The sequence below is a fragment of the Schistocerca serialis genome, chromosome 1, assembly GCF_023864345.2.
Source record: "Schistocerca serialis cubense isolate TAMUIC-IGC-003099 chromosome 1, iqSchSeri2.2, whole genome shotgun sequence".
NCBI lineage: Eukaryota > Metazoa > Arthropoda > Insecta > Orthoptera > Acrididae > Schistocerca > Schistocerca serialis.
In genome coordinates, this window is record NC_064638.1 from 800,772,369 (window position 1) to 800,790,840 (window position 18,472).

Here is an 18,472-nt window from a genome sequence, read left to right on the forward strand (position 1 = left end):
TGTGTCCTTCATACCCAACCCCGGGAGTGGCATTGGGTTACTACATTGTCTGGGAGCTGGATAGCCAAGGGATGAGACTGGGTAAAAGGCCAATGAGGCCCAGGAAGAAGAAGCTGTCAAAATTCAATTTATTTTCAATTTATACATTGTTTCTGCAGCATTGTGGGAAGGTGATCACACCCTTGCCCGACAATGGAGTGGCCGGTATTGAGTCAGGCAGTCCTCGCATCTATTGAGCTTGCTGCAGCATGTGCTGGTACCCTGATTTGCTGATTTCTGCACTTTGCACTGGGCCCATGGGTTTGCTGCATGAGCCATGGCACCAACATTAGTGGCATATATTGGTATCTTGTAGAGCTAGCTCCTCTTCAATGAGTGACTGCATACAAGTGGCCAAGGTGAGTGGGAAGAGGCACTCCCACCATGGTGATGGAAGGTCGCTGCTACAGTGCCTTTTCCCACTCACCTTGGCCACTTGGGAAATGAGAAAGTAGTAGATGAGCTTTGTTATTTGCGCAGTGTAATAACTGATGATGCCTGTTTTGAGAGGATATAAAATACAGACTGGACATGACAAGAAAAACATTTCTGAAAAAGCGGAGCTTATTAACTTCTAATGTAACTAGTATGAAGCCTTTCCTTACGGTATTTGTCTGAAGTGTACACATTTATGGAACTGATGGTTGGTTGGTTTGTTTGTGGGGGGCTGAAGGGACCAGACTACAAAGGCTATCGGTCCCTTTTTCCACTACCATGAAACACCCAGAAGGAAGAAAAACAAGCAACGGAGATGACAAGGGATGACACAGAACAAAAAAGACATAGACAAAGACCAGAAAAGAGAAATTAAACACACACAGAGTGTTACAGTGGTTGGCCGACCATGGAAACAAAAAAGGAAAAGCCAACCACAGCCAACCACGAGTCACAATCAGCCTTATTCGAAGACCGCACTCCAATGGACGGATGGTAGAAGGCCAAGGCTACAGAACGAAAGGACGATGGCTGAGTATGTGCCATGCGCCACAATGAAATGTGTGTGAAATTTACAAGAGAAAGGCCGAGCTGTGCGAACACCTGCTCAATGACAGTGCCTCATACTGTTGCCACCAATCACCCCACAAAGGGTTACGGGCGTTAAAGCCGCCCAGTAACAAAAAAGGTGGCGGAAGTTGGGCCACCAGAGCAGCCAATACGTGCTGCGGGATATCACCATCCGGTGGAAGATAAAGGTTGCAGGCAGTAACAGCCTTGCAGCATCCACACCCTAACAGCGACAGCCTCTAAGGGTGTTTGAAGAGGGACACGCTCACTGCAAAGAGAGTGGAGAACATAGACGCAGACTCCACCAGATACCCTCTCATAAGCTACCCGGTCTTACGATGGGCGTTTGAAAAGCCCATGCAAAAATAAAAACTACTTACTTGTTTGGGGTAAACCTTTTCTATTTTTCGACACAGTCTCTTTTTAGATTTATACACTTTGTCCAACACTGTTCTAATTTGTTGATCCCTTTCAAATAATAGGAATTGTCCAAGTCTGCAAAATAGCTATTAGTTGCTGCAATCACCACCTCGTTTGAATAAAATCTTTGTCCCGCCAGCCATTTCTTCAAATTGGGGAACAAATAGTAGTTCCAGGGAGCCAAGCCTGGAGAACAGGGGGGATGTGGAATGAATTGGAATCCTATTTCCATTAATTTTGCGACCACAACTGCTGAGGTATGTGCTGGTGCACTGTCGTGATGGTAAAGGAGTTTTTTGCGGTCCAATCGCCGGTGATTTTCTTGCAGCTCGGTTTTCATACGGTCCAATAACGATGAATAATATTCACCTGTAATAGTTTTACCCTTTTCCAGATAGTAGATGAGGATTATACCTTGTGAATCCCAAAAGTCAGTCGCCATAACCTTTCCGGCCAACAGAATGGTCTTCACCTTTTTTGGTGTAGATTCTCCCTTGGTAACCAATTGTTTAGATTGTTCATTGGCTTCAGGAGTATAGTAACTTATCCATATTTCATCCACAGTAACGAAATGACACTTATAAAGTCCTGCGGAATCTTCCTGAAGAGCTGCAAACCATCCTTGCAACACTTAACATGATTCCGTTTTTGGTCAAGCGTGAGCAACCGCGGAACCCATCTTGCGGATAGCTTTCTCATGTCCAAATGTTTAAGCAAAATATTATGTACCCGTTCATTTGAGATCCCCACAGAACTAGCAATCTCACGCACCTTAACTCTTCTGTCATCCATCACCATATCATTTATCAATGATTTCTGGAGTCGTAACCTCCACAGGGCACCCAGAACGTTCAGCATCAGTTGTGCCCATATGGCCACTCTGAAAATTTTGAAACCATTTATAAACTGTTCTAATCTAAGGTGCAGAGTCACCGTAATGTTTATCAAGAGTCTCTTTCGTCTCCTGAGGCGTTTTGACTTCCATAAAGTAATGTTTAATCACCACACGAAATCCTTTTTCATCCATTTTTTGACAATCGCTTGACTTCCTTGACTCACACGAATGCCAAACACAAAGAAATAGACCAATGTGGCTGAAACTTGGTGTGTGTTCTTTCCAAAGATGCTACTAACTAAACATGACCTCGACACACGCTGTTGGTGCCATCTCTCAGACTTTGCACGGGCTTTTCAAATGCCCCTCATATAATAACCCCTATAGCCACGGGGAGCGGGGGTTTGCAACGCTGGAAACCAAGTTTTCTGGAGAGCAATGCAGAAGAAAGGGTGGAGGCTGACACACTTGGAGACTGCTGGGGCCAAGCGACACCAGCTTGATTTGATTTAACCCATTTAACTGCGGGTCATCTGTCCTGGTGCCATCCAATCCGACCAGGGCTCTCCCCACGGTCCACCTGGCGGGATAGCCATTGCCTGAAGTCCCGGTGCCCCAGAAGGATGGGCACCTATTCCTTGGCATATGCGGGGTGATCTCAGCTCAGGCATCAGCAGTGAGATCCCTGTGATGCCAGGAGGCTACCACCAAGAGGGTACATGACAACTCCTCCAAGACGGACTGGCTACCGCATTGGATTTTGGCTGTCGAAATGGTCCAGAACTGTTGTGGGCGTAAAGGATGATGTAGCACAGGAGATGAGAAGGAGGCAACTCATAAGATGTTGGATGCAAAGCTCGTTACACAACAAGTAGCATGCAAGATCTTGGTGCATGATGGACGAACAAAAAAAAAAAACACTATGTAATGCGTCCCTCCCCAAATGACATGCACTACCAACAGAAATTTGGAAAAGGTGGAGGTCAAACCAAAGAGGGGACCATTACATAAGGGCTGAAATGTTGGAGACTCCTTTTAATCACCTCTTATGACAGGCAGGAATACCGCGGGACTATTCTAACCCCCGGACCTGCAGGGAAGTATGGAACTGAAATGTGGACAATAAGCAGTTCAGGCAAGAACAGAACTGAAGCTTTTGATATGTGCTAAAGAAGCATACTGAACATTCGCTGGGTAGATCGTGTAAGTAATTGTGGGAAAAAAAGGAAATTAGTGGCATAACTTGACTACAAGAAGGGATCAGTTGCTAGGATACACCGTGAGGCATCATGAAATAGTCAATTTCATAATGGAGAGAAATCTGGGGGTTGAAAATTTCATAGGGAGATTGAGGTAAGATAGACTAGCAAGAAGAACAGCAGCAGCAGCAGCCACAACAACAACAACAACGACGAAAACAACACACTGATATCATTTAATGTCATTGTATCTCCACTGATTTCATTTCTGTGAATTTGATTCAACTGATATTAATACTTATGGCAGGAAACGCCACTGTCTTCCACCAAACCCATGCTATTGCCACATACTTTGTGGGAGAACCTCTGGCTGTAGTGTCCAGAAGGAATAGGAGGTATCAGTGCCACTGAAACTTTTGAGTCAGAACAGAAGCCATGCTCTGAAAGCCTGATGATTAAGGCAACTGGTTGTGTTAGGCAAAAGACCTGGGTTCAAATCCTGGTCTGGAACAAACTTTCACTGGTCACAAGAAAATCTTTTACATTTGCATTCAATAAAGCTTCTACTTTACATCATTTGTTAGATGAAAATGAGGAAAATTCCTCTACTGAACTTTACCTACCTATTGTGTTGAATATTTAGCAAACAAAAGGACAGATGGCGATTATTTTCTCATTTAATTTATAAAAGGTTTACCCGTGGTGAAACATACCTCAAAACTACTGAGTGGCAGAGGAGAAATAGCAAACGTCACTTCTTGTGGCCCCATTGACAACTTTTTCACATAAAATCTTACAGGCATACTACAATTACTTTCAAAATTTTTGTAAACTTATTTTCAGTTTCATGCAACAAATATAGTTTGTATGAACTGCAGTTATTGAGAGGAACCTAAGTCAGGGAAGGAGATGAATGATGGTATGACATCTGATAATTCGTGGTTTTGGGGCATTCTGATGCTGACAAATTATTATTAATATTGCTATTACTATTATTTAATAAAAGGGGAAGATATTAATGATTCTTTATGAAAAAGGATTATATTATGGGAGATATAAATATGAAGGGCATGTGATCTAGTAGGAAGAATAAAAGGTAGTACAGGGAGTGAAAAAGGAATTAGGTGATGTGATCTCTCAGATGTTCTCATCATGTTTGATCAGCGGTATGGTTTTCTAGATGTGTACCAAATTGTTGTTTCTATTTTATGCACAATATCTCAACATCCGAGCCAGCTGTCTTCTTCAGATGTTGCAAGTTGTATTGTTACATGTAATAGCTGCCTGTACTCCAATCAGACTGGGAAATACTGTTGGTTTCGCACCACTCTTCATAATCAGGTTTGACTCCTGTCACCCATACTCCCTTTGATTCTCTTGTTTTTCAGCTGCTGCTCTGATATTACATGAAACACACATTCTTTCAGTGTTTGTCAGCTGTGGTGAACGTGATGAATGATGAGATCTTAATAACTGAGTATTAAACCACAAGCCTTGTTTAAATTGAAACCCCCATTAAGGTGTATCAGGTTTTCAACATCTTTATTTTGACAGACTCCTTAACTGCACTGCCTAATAAATGTAGTGTCTGCATGACACTGGTATCATCATATTTCGTTTCATGATTATATTTGAGGCAGTACTTGGTGACAACTGATTGCTTGGTTGCTGAAGCTGGGCATGTTGTTTATGTTCATTGCATCTCTCCTTGTCTCTTTCTTATACTCTGCCCCATGAAAGACATTCCACGATTGAATGGAATGACTGTACCACTAGCTTTCAGAGACCTTGATTGTTCTTAACATTAGTCTTTGTCCATGATAGCAAAATACACTGGAAGTCATGTTTCTATAGGAGTCTATCAAATTTCCTAGGTATTGGGCCAGCATAAGTGATCCTTAGCTGATCTATCTATCTCCACACCTTACATCACCAACATCTGCCACAATTAAACTTGGTGTTAAAGATTCTGGTCCACACAGCTTAAACACTTTCAGACAAGGAGAGCATTGATGAAGTATTGCAACACATATAAAGAGTGTATCAAAGGGTGGTTACTCAGGTCATCGAATTGAGCAGACGTTGCACTCTCAATCAAGAGTGCTTGACAAAGCAGTAGGTTGGTTGGTTTGTTTGTTTAAAAAACTGCAAGATCATTGGTCCCTCGTTCCCGGTAAAATAATTACACAAGGGAAAGAAGAAAAGAAAGAAGACATACAGGAGACAGACAGGAGAAAGGAAGAACCAGAAGAACGACACAAGGACAACCAACACTACTGTGGACAAAACAGGAAAAGAAAACCACAGAGAGAAGCAAGAAACACGTAGAAGCGATAAAAACAAGAGAGCAGATGACCGTGGCTGGCCGACCACAAGAATAAAAGGAAAAGCCAGCCACTCTGCGACACATTAAAACATCCAGCCTAAAAGCATTAGAGTGGAGAACACAAAGGGCCAAAGGAAATGCGCTAAAACTTATATAGAATGATAAAACCCACCGTCATGTATAAAACGTACAACTAAATTAGCCGATGAGGTGATGTCTGACAATGAGAGAGAGAGTGGTGGTGGTGGTGGTGGTGGTGGAGGGGGGGGGGGGGGAGGGGGGGGGGGAAGGGGGAGAATTGCTTACCTACTTTATGGTGGCCCAATACTGGGAAAGATGAATATACTTCTTTGGAAACATGGTAGTGTATTTCACTCCCATCGACAAATGCAAAAAAATTTTATTGTAATGCTGAAGATGATCTAAATCTCTAAAAGCCAGGTATGTACCACATTCCACACAGATGTGGTATAGCTGACAGTACATTATAAACTGCAGTCTAAATAAATATATACTTCGTAAGGTAGCAATATGTTGACATACAACCCACCTTGGTTTAATGGTACCATTCAGGAAGTGTTGTGGAAACAGAGACTACTACATTCTCACTACAACAGAGACTGGAGGGAAACTGATAGAGAAAATTTAATCATCCATTAGGATGGCTACATGTGAAGCCTGCAACAATTTATAGTCAGACGCTGACAAAATATCTACCAGAAAATCCTATGAGGTATATAAAGTCAATGAATGGCTCCAAACCTCCCATTCAGTCTCATGTGTGTCTGTATGGTACTGAAATTTAAGCCATGAGAAATATTAAATTCTGAATTTCAAAATATATTTACACATGAGGATACTAACATATCAACATCTGACTACCACAAAGACTCACAAATGAGAAATATTAATATTAGCACCAACAGTATAGGAAAACAAGTCATCAGGCCCTGATGAAATTCCAGTCATATTTTACATTGAATACAGTGCACAGTTAGATAATGTTTATCATGAATCTCTTGCAGACTGAGCATTTCTGTGTGACTGAAAAAGAGCACACGTCATTCCTATTTACAAAAGGAGTAGCGGATTGAACGTACAGAATTTTAGACTAATACTGCTAATGTCCGTCTGATGCAGGATCCCAGAGCATATTATAAACTCCAGCATTATGACATTTCAGGTGAAAACAAACTTCTCTCAAAGAATGAGCACTGACTCATGGAAGACAATTCATGTGAAACACATTTCGCTTTACTCATATATGACATCTTGCAAACATTAGGTACGAGCATATTGAATTTTCCTAGACTTCAAAAAGATGTTCAACACTGTACTACACCATTGACTGTTAATGAAGATATGATCCATGAAGAAGTTTATTACAAATATGTCACAATTAAGTACATATATTTTGGTGGCTAGTTTTAAACTGACTGGTTCATTCTCAAGCCTGACCTAACGAGGCTAAAATGAAACTGCCTGATATTAATGACAACCGCATAAAATTAGCAATACATGCATCCCAATGGTGACAGATAAATATCATAATATACATATGCTTACTATACAAGTCAAGTCAAGTCACTCAGCTTCATTCTCACTTGTATAGTGAGCTTATTGTAACATTTATCTACAATCATTGTATGATGCATGTATTGCTAATTTTACATGGTTGTTATTAAGATAGGCACTTTCAGTGCAGCCTCAGTAGGCCAGGCTTGAGAATAAAACATGCAGTTTGAGACTAATTTCTAAAATATATGTACTGCAACTGTCACAGATCTGTAATAAACTCTTCAGGGAATAAAATGTGCACAAGGTATGTTCGTATGAAATATCCTTCCAAATATATGGTTAACCTGATGAATATTTAAAGTGTAATTGGATATGGTTAACCTGATGAATATTTAAAGTGTAATTGGATATGGTGTTCCCAATATATATTAACAATTTATCTCAGGTACATCAGCAGCACTGTGAGATTGTGCAGCAATGATTTTGTTATATACAGAAAAATATCAGTGTTGGACAACCATAAGGAAATGCAGAAAGACTTGGACAAAAATTCCTCTTAGTATAATTAATGGCAACTGTCTTTAAACGTAAATAAATGCAACATAATGCCTATATCAAAGAGAGAGAACTTTATACTACCGGATTACAAGATTAGTGGTTAACATCTTGAGCAAGCAGCATCGTAGAAGTACTTAGGGGAAATACCAAGATGCAATATGGAATGGGACAATGAAATCATTATTAGGGAACACAAATAAAAGATTTAAATTTATTGGAATATTTCTGGGAAAACACAATGAATCTGCAAAGTAACTTGCATAAAAGATGCTGGTGTGAACAGTTCTTATGTAATGTTCTAGTTTTTGGAGTCCTAATAAAGTAGGTGTTGCACCTACAGTCCTTCACAATTTTGTCAAGGCATACAAGCCAGTTACCCATAGCATCCTGCTTCTGGGGATGGAAAATTGTTGGTGCAGCATAGTGTGATGGCCTAATCTACTGCAGTGGCAAACTGAAATACATCATGCTATGGCCAGATGCTGAGCACCTCAGTTAACTACGTGACCAAAAGTGACATCCTATGATAACAGAACCGGAATGAGCAACTATAGAGGCTTGTTGCTCAGGCTCTAGCTGTATCTTGTCTTCAGAAACTACCGACACTGCGACCTGCACGACGTCAGTGGACGGTCCCATGTGGGCCAATAAACTGTGTCTGCATCTAGCCACGTAATACACTGACTGCTGGTCTGCGGGCCACTTCTAGACCTGTTTCCGGGGCTTGAGCCACAGCCATGAAGAGTGGGCCGCCTACTTGTGAACTCATTTGGCCTGTGGGCGTTTCTAAGGAATCGTGGATTCGGGTCTTGAATGCCATGCACCTGACCATCCATGGGACCAGCCAGCAGTCCTACACCTGTGTCTACAGCCTGCCAGGCCCCTAACGTCAGTCTTGCATTAGCAATGCTGCTTGTTGCTACTAATTTGTTGAGGCAGCACACTGTCACCTTGGCATCCACGCCCAAGCTGAGCATGTTGCTGTGTGCTTTGCTGAGGCAGCCACTGCTGTCTGGGGGGTCAGCATGTCCCTTTGATCACAGTTTGCTATAGTACATGTGGATATGTAACAGGAAACTTAAATGGGAATCCTTCAAAGAAAGACAGAGCAGTTCTTGTGAAATCCTCTCGGATAAACATTCATTTTACAAATTAAAACACCTTTTCTAGTTGATATATGATATTTATTTACATTCCAGAAGCATTTTTGCCTTTAATATAAAAGGTACCATCAGTGGATTTCTTTTTCTCTCCATCACTAATACACCTTGTGAGGATGAAGCATCATTTTCATAATTCATTGGCATAAATATATTTCTTGTTTTGAGACTGCTTTATCAATAAATCTTGTTTAATTACTTCATCTGCATCATCATTTCCTGTCACAGTTCAACCAACATGCACAAGCACCAAACAAATATCACTCTTACTTGTACAGCGAATGCAACTGTACTCATGCAGCAATACACTATGTGCAGAAAATTGTCACGCCAACAAACATGTTGGATAATAATAAAAAATAAAATTCATAAGAAAAATTGTGAGGGATTACGGTATGTACAGGGACATATGGATATTCATTTTCACCTTGCTCAATATGTGAATTGAGTAGGAGCGCCCTACACCATGCACTACACAATGGCTCGCAGAGTACATGTGTAGATTATAACAAACTAAGGCTTATGGTAGTCTCCTGAGTTAACTGAAGTTTGCAGTGCCATACCACCTTCATTTAAATAATGTTTACTCCGATTTTTGGTTACAAAGTATGAGATTCATGTTTCTCAAATAGTTGTACTATACATTTATGCATTTACAAAATTTTACATCTTTTCAAATTCGTCCATTGCGTTATAATATTTTTGCACATTTCTGTGAGGCAATGCTGTGTTACAAAAATTAGTTATCGTACAGATTTCGCTTTGAAATGACCTAGGTTCAAAACCGAGTATGTATCTATGCAAAATGAAATTTGGTTTGTATTGTTTCTTGAAATCAATCACAACAAATGCTACATGGATAAAATATTTTTCCAAATTTAACTTACATAATACTCTGTTTAGTGACTAGTAAACAGAAAACTGTTATTATGTCCTTAAATGGACTTCACTTTTTCATAAGTACCTTTAATTTTGCAAGAGGCAACATATGTATTGTCTTACACAGGTAGTGTATTCCATAATTTCAAAAGTTATATTTAAATATTACCTGAAACAATCGATGTTACTATTTTTATTCCTATATATTTTCTAAACATAAAAATACAGTTTTGTTTAAATTGTTAAATAACATAAAAACTTAATGTAACTATTAATTTGAACAATGACTGTTCATAGAACATTCCAAAAGCTCATTTTCTAATATACAGATCTGAATCCACACCAAAGTGATCACTTCAGTTTGACACTTTAATTCCTCTCTTCAGGGAAGAAACTTCTTGTGAACTCTTTGTCTGACTGTGAATATACTGTGCAATTAGACTTTTTTTGTGACTATGAAAAAGGCATGTGCGAACAAGCTCTCTTTAGTGCTAACAGATGAATAGTTTAATTTTTAACTATTGTGAAAACTCAGGCTGTAGAATAAATCTTGTGCAGTGATAATGAGAACATTTATTTCCACTTAATAATTTAAGTGCCCAGGACCTCAGATCTGTCCCTAGAGAGAATATGAGGAGCCTGAGTTTTGGGACTGCAACGAAGATGAGTACAATTTTTACTCACATTATGATTAATCTTCAAACTTTTAGCTGGTGTTGTCTCTTTCCATGTAAATTAGGTACTTCCTAAAAAGGCTGTTAAAATGCTAGAACAGTACATTATTATGACACCAATTTGCAACAGTGAATTTTACATAGGAATGGAAAGGACAACATTATAACATTGAAGATGGATATGAATACAGAAGAATACTGTCCAATAAACAGTTACCAATGCATAGTTATAGTCTAGACTGTAGAACTGTTTACAAAATAAATGAAACAACGTAACCTTTTAATAGAGCACTACAAAAGTCATAATTTAGGTACCTATGTTATATTCTCTCAGACATCACACGTAACACAAATATACTGACTTGTATCTGTATCACAGAGAATGAGCTTTGAACAGAAAGAGTGACCAACAGTTCAGCGAAGAATGTGATGAGCATGTGCCAGTTACAAGATCATTGCACTGTTCACTCCAGCTGGTACACAGTATGCCAACAGATGCTCTGCACTGTTAGCAGTTTTCACAAATGTGGAGTATGCTGACATGCAGCTCATCTGTGGGCTGCAAGAGGAAGAGCAGAAATAGTGAGACAACAGAATAAAGATAATGCCGCAATGTGTGTCATTGACACCACATCAGCAAAAACATTTTACTCAGTCCACCAACAATGGAGGGAGTATGATTTATATGTGGTCCCACAAGGATTTGGTGGACAGGAAGGATCCAGCGCGGATGAAGGACGATTTATAGGAAACTGTCATGTAGAACTGGAAAATAAATATTCCATTTCTCAGCACTGCATCATGAGTACCATAAAGATTCATTGTGAAATAGTGCACAGAAACTATTTCCATCCCTATCATACGCAGAATACTTCAGCTCTGCTGCTACGAGGCCACCAACAGAAGTTTGCATTCTGTAACTACATTGTAGGCCACCAGTTGCCAGACCAGCTTCTTCCTTCCTTTTAAGGACAGCCCTTTTCATCAACAAAATCTATTTCATGAGGGAAGCTGTATCAAATCCTCGTAACAAGCATGACTGGGCAAAAGAAAACCATTGCAATGTGTGTGGCAACAACAATATAACAACATTAACTAGGATTATTGCCTGCCATATCATATGGCCTCATGTGTACAGGTATATTATATTTACGTTTACTGGATGTTTATTTGCTAGAATTATTGGAAGAAGGTTAGCCTGATCCATTGGAGGAACATGGAGATCCTGCTCACTTCTATTCCACAGTGTTACAGCATACAGATGAATCTTTTTCTTCAAATGGGGACAAGTTAACTCTTCATGCTCCACCAGCTCCCAGGTGCTGAGGACACGTTTAAATGCAGCCCTTGTGTTGCTATTGCTATTGCTAATGCTACTGACGCATTTACACAGCCCAGTCCACTAACTTCTCACTGCTGTTAATGAGCAACTTCCATATCTTAGTGAATAAAATAGTTTTGAGTATTTTTCATAAACATATGTGCCTCTTTGTGTGCTATCATTTGTGGGCAGAAAAAGAAAAGAAAGAAAAACACAACACGTTTTGATATCTTGAACCGTTTGTCAAACATGATGGTTGTTGTGACCACAAAATTCGAGCATCTTATCTACATTTCATTCACTGCAATGTATGAGCTAAAATAAACCAAACACAATGTTTACACAAAGTGTTTTTACCTCTGCAAACTCTCTTAAATTTCGTGGAATGTTTCAGTTGTTTTGATGCAGCGCTGTAAGTATGATGAATAATGAAAAGAAATTCAGACCTTTATCAAGTTATTAGACTGTAAGATGTGCAAAAATCACATTTTCTTGACAAATAGTTTTCTTAAATTCAGATAAGTACTTCATAGCTGCCAGAACACCATCTCTGGGGACAGACAGCAGCATTTAGCAGACAGTACAGCCACAACAAAGTCATGCTCATCTTGGAATGCAGAGAGCACATCTGTAGCAGTGAAAGGGCTAACTAAGGTCCTGTAGCATGGCCCTCTAAATCATCAGATCTATCACATCACTTTATTTTGATTTATACGATCCTCTACAATTACAACACACAGATTAAGTTCCTTGTCAACTTCCTCTATTCCTATGAACTACAACACCCAGACTTTTTCAATTTTTGCTAACAATACTTTACTGGATGAATTTGTTTAATTCTACTAACCCATCAGCTTAGCACTTTAAGGAAACAAATTTTCTGTTTTCACTTAATATGGCCAGTACCAATGTAAAGTTTCAAAATTAGAGAGATTTTTATCTAACACAACATATAAAAACCTCTCAATGCAACATATTAGCTTCACTGAAATATAAACTCTGCTATTCATTTCTACATGAAGTATACTAACTCAACTGGGAGATCAGTACATCATTCACTCACGTAAGTTTGGAAACGTGCTTAAAACAGATTACTGAGCGGTGAATCAGATTTTGATGTATTCTGACTAGTATGCTGGCATGAAATTCTGGTTGACCAGTGAAACACCTGTTCACTGAGACATACTGATTCCAATTAATGATGAAGAGAAGGAAAGAGAAGACAATGCTTAAAAAAAAAAAAACTTTTTAAAACAATAAGTCTACAGATTTTCTTACCAAGTTTGAGAAAAGCTGTGCTAAAGTCCTGATGATTGCACACTTTACTTTCACTGATGATGACATAAACAAATTATAGAGGGGTGACAGATAATCCTGCTGCAATTCTGGGGAAAAAAAAAGAAAAAAGAAAGGAAACAATTCTCACGTGAACAAAAGTTCTCATTCAAAAGTCATATATAACACTTTCTTTGTGCTTAATTTATGCAAAATTCTAGTATTTATTCACTAATTACGGAAATTTTGGTAGGAAAAAATACAAACCAATGTTGCTTAATGAATATATATATACACAAGGAAGTCATTTACATATATGTTTTATTTCATTCATTCTAAACATGCTCTCGTGCTGTGTCAAAGACGCCTAACCCCCCGCTCAATACAAATTATGAAACTCACAGTATAATACATCATCAAACACTCAAAACATCTGGATATGGAAACAGCATAGCAAGCACTTGCAACTACATCTACATCTACAGTCTGCAAACCACCATGAAGTACATGGCAGAGGGTACGTCCCATTGTAACAGTTATTACGGTTTCTTCCCGTTCCATTCACGTATGGAATGTGTATTGAATGCCCCTATGAGTACAGTAATTATTCTTTATTCTGATCTTATCTTCATGATCCCTATGTGAGTGATACGTAGGGGGTTTTACTATATTCCTAAGAGTCATAATTTAAAGCTGGTTCTTGAAACTTTGTTAGTAGACTTTCTCAGGATAGTTTAAGCCTATCTTCAAGAATCTGCCAGTTCAGTTCCTTCGGTATCTGTTACACTCTCCCATGCATCAAACAAACCAGTCACCACTCATGCTGCCGTTCTCTGTATACATTCAGTATTCCCCGTTGGTCATATTTGGTTTGGGTTCCAGACACTAAAGCAATATTCTAGAACTGGGTGCACGAGTGATTTGTAAGCAATCTCCTTTGCAGACTGGTTGCACTTCCCCTGAATTCTACCAATAAACCAAAGTCTGCTACCTGCTTTTGCCACAACTGAGCCTGTGTGATCATTCCATCTCACAACCCAACTAGCCAGGTATTTGTATAAGCTGGCAGATTCCAACAGTCACCCATTGGATATTTTAGTCATAGGATACTACATTTTTCATTCTGTGAAGAGCACAATTTTACACCTCCGAAAATTTAAAGCATGTTGCCAATATTTACACCACTTTGAAATCTTATCAAGATCTGTCTTAATATTTATGCAGCTTCGTTCAGACAGTTCTTCATTACAGATAACTTCATCATCTGCAAACAGTCGATGGTTACTATTAATATTGTCTGCAAGGTCATTGGTATATAACATGAGCGCAAGAGTACCAACACACTTCCCTGGTGCACACTTGAAGTTCCTTCTACATCTAACAATGACTCACCATCCAGATAACATGCAGTGTCCCCCTACCAAAAAGTCCTGAATCCATTTACAGATTTCACTTGATACATCATATGGTCATACTTTTGACAGTAAGTGTACGTGTGCTACTGAGTCAAATGTTTTTTTACCAACAAACACTGCATTTATCCAACTGCCTTGATCCAAAGCTTTCAGTATGTCATGCAAGAAAAGTGAGAGTTCGATTTCCCACGATCAATGTTTTCGGAATCCATGCTGGTTGGCACTGAGGAGGTCAGTCTGGTCAAGATACCTCATTATGTTTGGGCTCAGAATATGTTATAAGATTCTACAAAAAATTAATGTCAAGGATATTGGACAGCAGTTTTGTGGATAACTTCTACTACCCTTCTTGTAGACGGGTGTGACCTGTGATTTTGTGCTTTTTCTCAAGAACTGGGCATGGGTTTTTGTTCAAGGAATCTACAACAGGTTATAGGGGTGAACTCAGCTGCAAGTTCAGTATAGAATGACAGGGATTCTACTGGGCCCTCAAGCTTTGTTCAGTTTCGACGATTTCAGCTGTTTCTCAACACCACTGATACTAATACTTATTTCATCCATCTTTTCAGTGGTATGAGAATTAAGTAAACTAAATGCAAAACTGAGTGTCTTTTTACAAGTTGTTGCAAACTGATGCATAGTCTCAGATATAACAGATCTTGTCAACTACAATATGGACAATGCTATTTGAAAAGTGCCTTCTGAATATCCATAAGAATTAACTACAATTATAGGAAGTTGCACGAAATCTTCCCAAATAATTTTTCAAATCCTCCATCTGCTATATGAGACAGCTCCTAGAATGCCTGTACTCCGAATCTTGTAGGTGGAGCTAGTCATGGCCTGATGGGAGTCCAACTGACCAATGTTTATTCACAATGCATATAGTACATAAAAGTATGAAAAGCGAATGAAGAACCCAATAATGACATTTACCTTCTTTTCCACACATCTTGCTGAATAAAGATTTTGCTGATTCACTAAGAGTCAAGTAGGAAAAATGCAAGGTGGTTAGCTGAATCCGAGTACACACCACCAGTATTTTTAAAACTTTGTTTTTCCTGGCATGTCCATCTTATGCATAACGATCCACTGACATGCAAGCCATATGTCAACATCCTCATTTCATCTTCTCCAATTTAAGGTGCAATAATTCAAACTTGCATAGCCTCATACAGATGAACTTGAACTGAAGTTATGTAGTGAAACTATAAATTCGACAAGCAGCCACGAAATGAAGATCTAAAAAATGCTCAATCCATAGAAATGACATATGCTGCTCACAGCAGTAGACCTCAGGACACAATGTGTACCACATCATCTGTCTGTTCACCCTGACAATTGTTCCCTGATTTGCCTAAAGAGTACCTCACAGCTAATCTACTCTGCCCCAAACAGTTCATGCAGCACAAAATAATTGAATTTCCCTGCTTGTGATGTCCCTCACATTATTTGTGGTTGTCTACACATCTATAACAATAGCAGCAGAAACAGTGGTCCTTAATATTACAGGCATGCATATGCAACACACACAGCGCATACAGAGAGGATGCTAAGATGTTAGCACTGGTTGATCAATATCACCACCACTGCTATTTTTAAATGATTGCGGAAATATTCATTTTGGTAGTAATTTATAAAGAGTTGGGATGCTCTCTGTTTTGGCACTGGTAGCACGCAGATGGAGAGCTACTAGTTCCAACAACAGGCATGCTGAAAGTGCCTGCCACATATAAATTGGTCACAAAGCTGATCGAGCTCATGGTGGTCACTTGAGATGCTGATCTGGTCATCTTAAGATGCTTTTAGATTTTTAAGACCAGACTGAATGTGGGTCAAATTTGAGGTTCTTCCACTTCATAAACTGAGAATCCTATGCACAGAATCTACTTCTGTATTTTGGCAGGACCTCAGATATAATTATAATCATTTTCACAGTCCACATCTTTCTTTGCACAAACATACCAATTCGTCTGTTTAGGGGCGAGTCCCACACAATATCCATTTCATGAGACATGGAACTCTGTCTGAGCTCACATCCAGACATGAAGATACCGTATTTACTCGAATCTAAGCCGCACTCGAATCTAAGCCGCACCTGCGAAATGAGACTCGAAATGAAGGGAAAAAAAAATTTACCGAATCTAAGCCGCACCTGAAATTCGAGACTCGAAATTCCAAGGGAGAGAAGAGTTTTAGGCCGCACATTCAAATCGAAACAAAGTTGGTCCATTGTAATACAATTTAGGTCGAATGAATGACGATACAGCTACAGTAGTTTGGTTCGAGTTTTAAGCTTAGCAGTTAAGCTTTATCATGTAGCCATTGCTATGCGTCAGGTGCTCCGTCCGTATTTATACGGGTACCATTCCTTTATCACGTGCTTCGTCTGGTTTGAATTGATTGCTTATTTTTCTTTGATCTGGCAAGTGCCGTTCTCTTTGTTATAGGTGCTCACGTCATTCTAAGCTGAAAATGCATTACTGTACTGTGTCATGCATTGTTTGTCGCATTCTGATAATGAGTGTTCACGACCTGCCGCCGCTCGCGGCATGGCTTGCTTTTGTGCGCGCAATCGCCGCTTTTTTTTAAAAAAAAGGAGAGAGAGAGAGAGAGAGAGAGAGAGAGAGAGAGAGAGAGAGAGGAAGGAATCGTCTCATTAGCGGAACAATGGCAAGAGACTGCTTGCTATTTGCTGTTACTTACACTGGTGCTTTCTTTGATAATGATCAACAAGAACCAAATAATAGACTGCGTATGATAGATGATGTTCTGAACGAGAGTTTAGCGAAAATTTTTCTCCGGTTGAAAATCTTTGCAGACGCCTCTGTAGTACATTACATTCTGTACAGAAATTAGTCATCTTAAGTTTAAAAATCTTGTCAATTGCCGTGCTTCATTTCTGACTGTATCACTATTAGGCATACGAACAATACGAATATAAACATGACATGATATGTATATTATTCCGCGTTTGCTGTTGTCTCACTCTAGTTTCGTAGTTTATTAGGCAGACAGGATTTAAATGAGATAGCAGCAAACACGAAAGAATACATGGCAAAATGTTTATATTCGTATTATTCTTATGGTGAAGAGAATACTGCATGTTGTTGTTGTTGTTGTTGTGGTCTTCAGTCCTGAGACTGGTTTGATGCAGCTCTCCATGCTACTCTATCCTGTGCAAGCTTTTTCATCTCCCAGTACTTACTGCAACCTACATCCTTCTGAATCTGCTTAGTGTATTCATCTCTTGGTCTCCCCCTACGATTTTTACCCTCCACGCTGCCCTCCAATACTAAATTGGTGATCCCTTGATGCCTCAGAACATGTCCTACCAACCGATCCCTTCTTCTGGTCAAGTTGTGCCACAAACTTCTCTTCTCCCCAATCCTATTCAATACTTCCTCATTAGTTATGTGATCTACCCATCTAATCTTCAGCATTCTTCTGTAGCACCACATTTCGAAAGCTTCTATTCTCTTCTTGTCCAAACTATTTATCGTCCATGTTTCACTTCCATACATGGCTACACTCCATACGAATACTTTCAGAAATGACTTCCTGACACTTAAATCAATACTGGATGTTAACAAATTTCTCTTCTTCAGAAACGCTTTCCTCGCCATTGCCAGCCTACATTTTATATCCTCTCTACTTCGACCATCATCAGTTATTTTGCTCCCCAAATAGCAAAACTCCTTTACTACTTTAAGTGCCTCATTTCCTAATCTAATTCCCTCAGCATCACCCGACTTAATTAGACTACATTCCATTATTCTTGTTTTGCTTTTGTTGATGTTCATCTTATATCCTCCTTTCAAGACACTGTCCATTCCATTCAACTGCTC

The 18,472-nt window shown here is 39.4% G+C and overlaps 1 protein-coding gene across 4 annotated transcripts in view; it reads right to left on the reverse strand.

The window, feature by feature from the left end:
* LOC126483972 (centromere protein I-like) overlaps positions 1-18,472 on the reverse strand; it is a 393,190-nt gene that overhangs the window by 120,298 nt on the left and 254,420 nt on the right. For all 4 annotated transcript variants that reach the window (XM_050107290.1, XM_050107282.1, XM_050107275.1 and 1 more), the window contains exon 12: positions 13,213-13,319. In XM_050107290.1, coding sequence (XP_049963247.1) covers positions 13,213-13,319 — 107 coding nt within the window. The remainder of the gene's footprint in view (positions 1-13,212; positions 13,320-18,472) is intronic.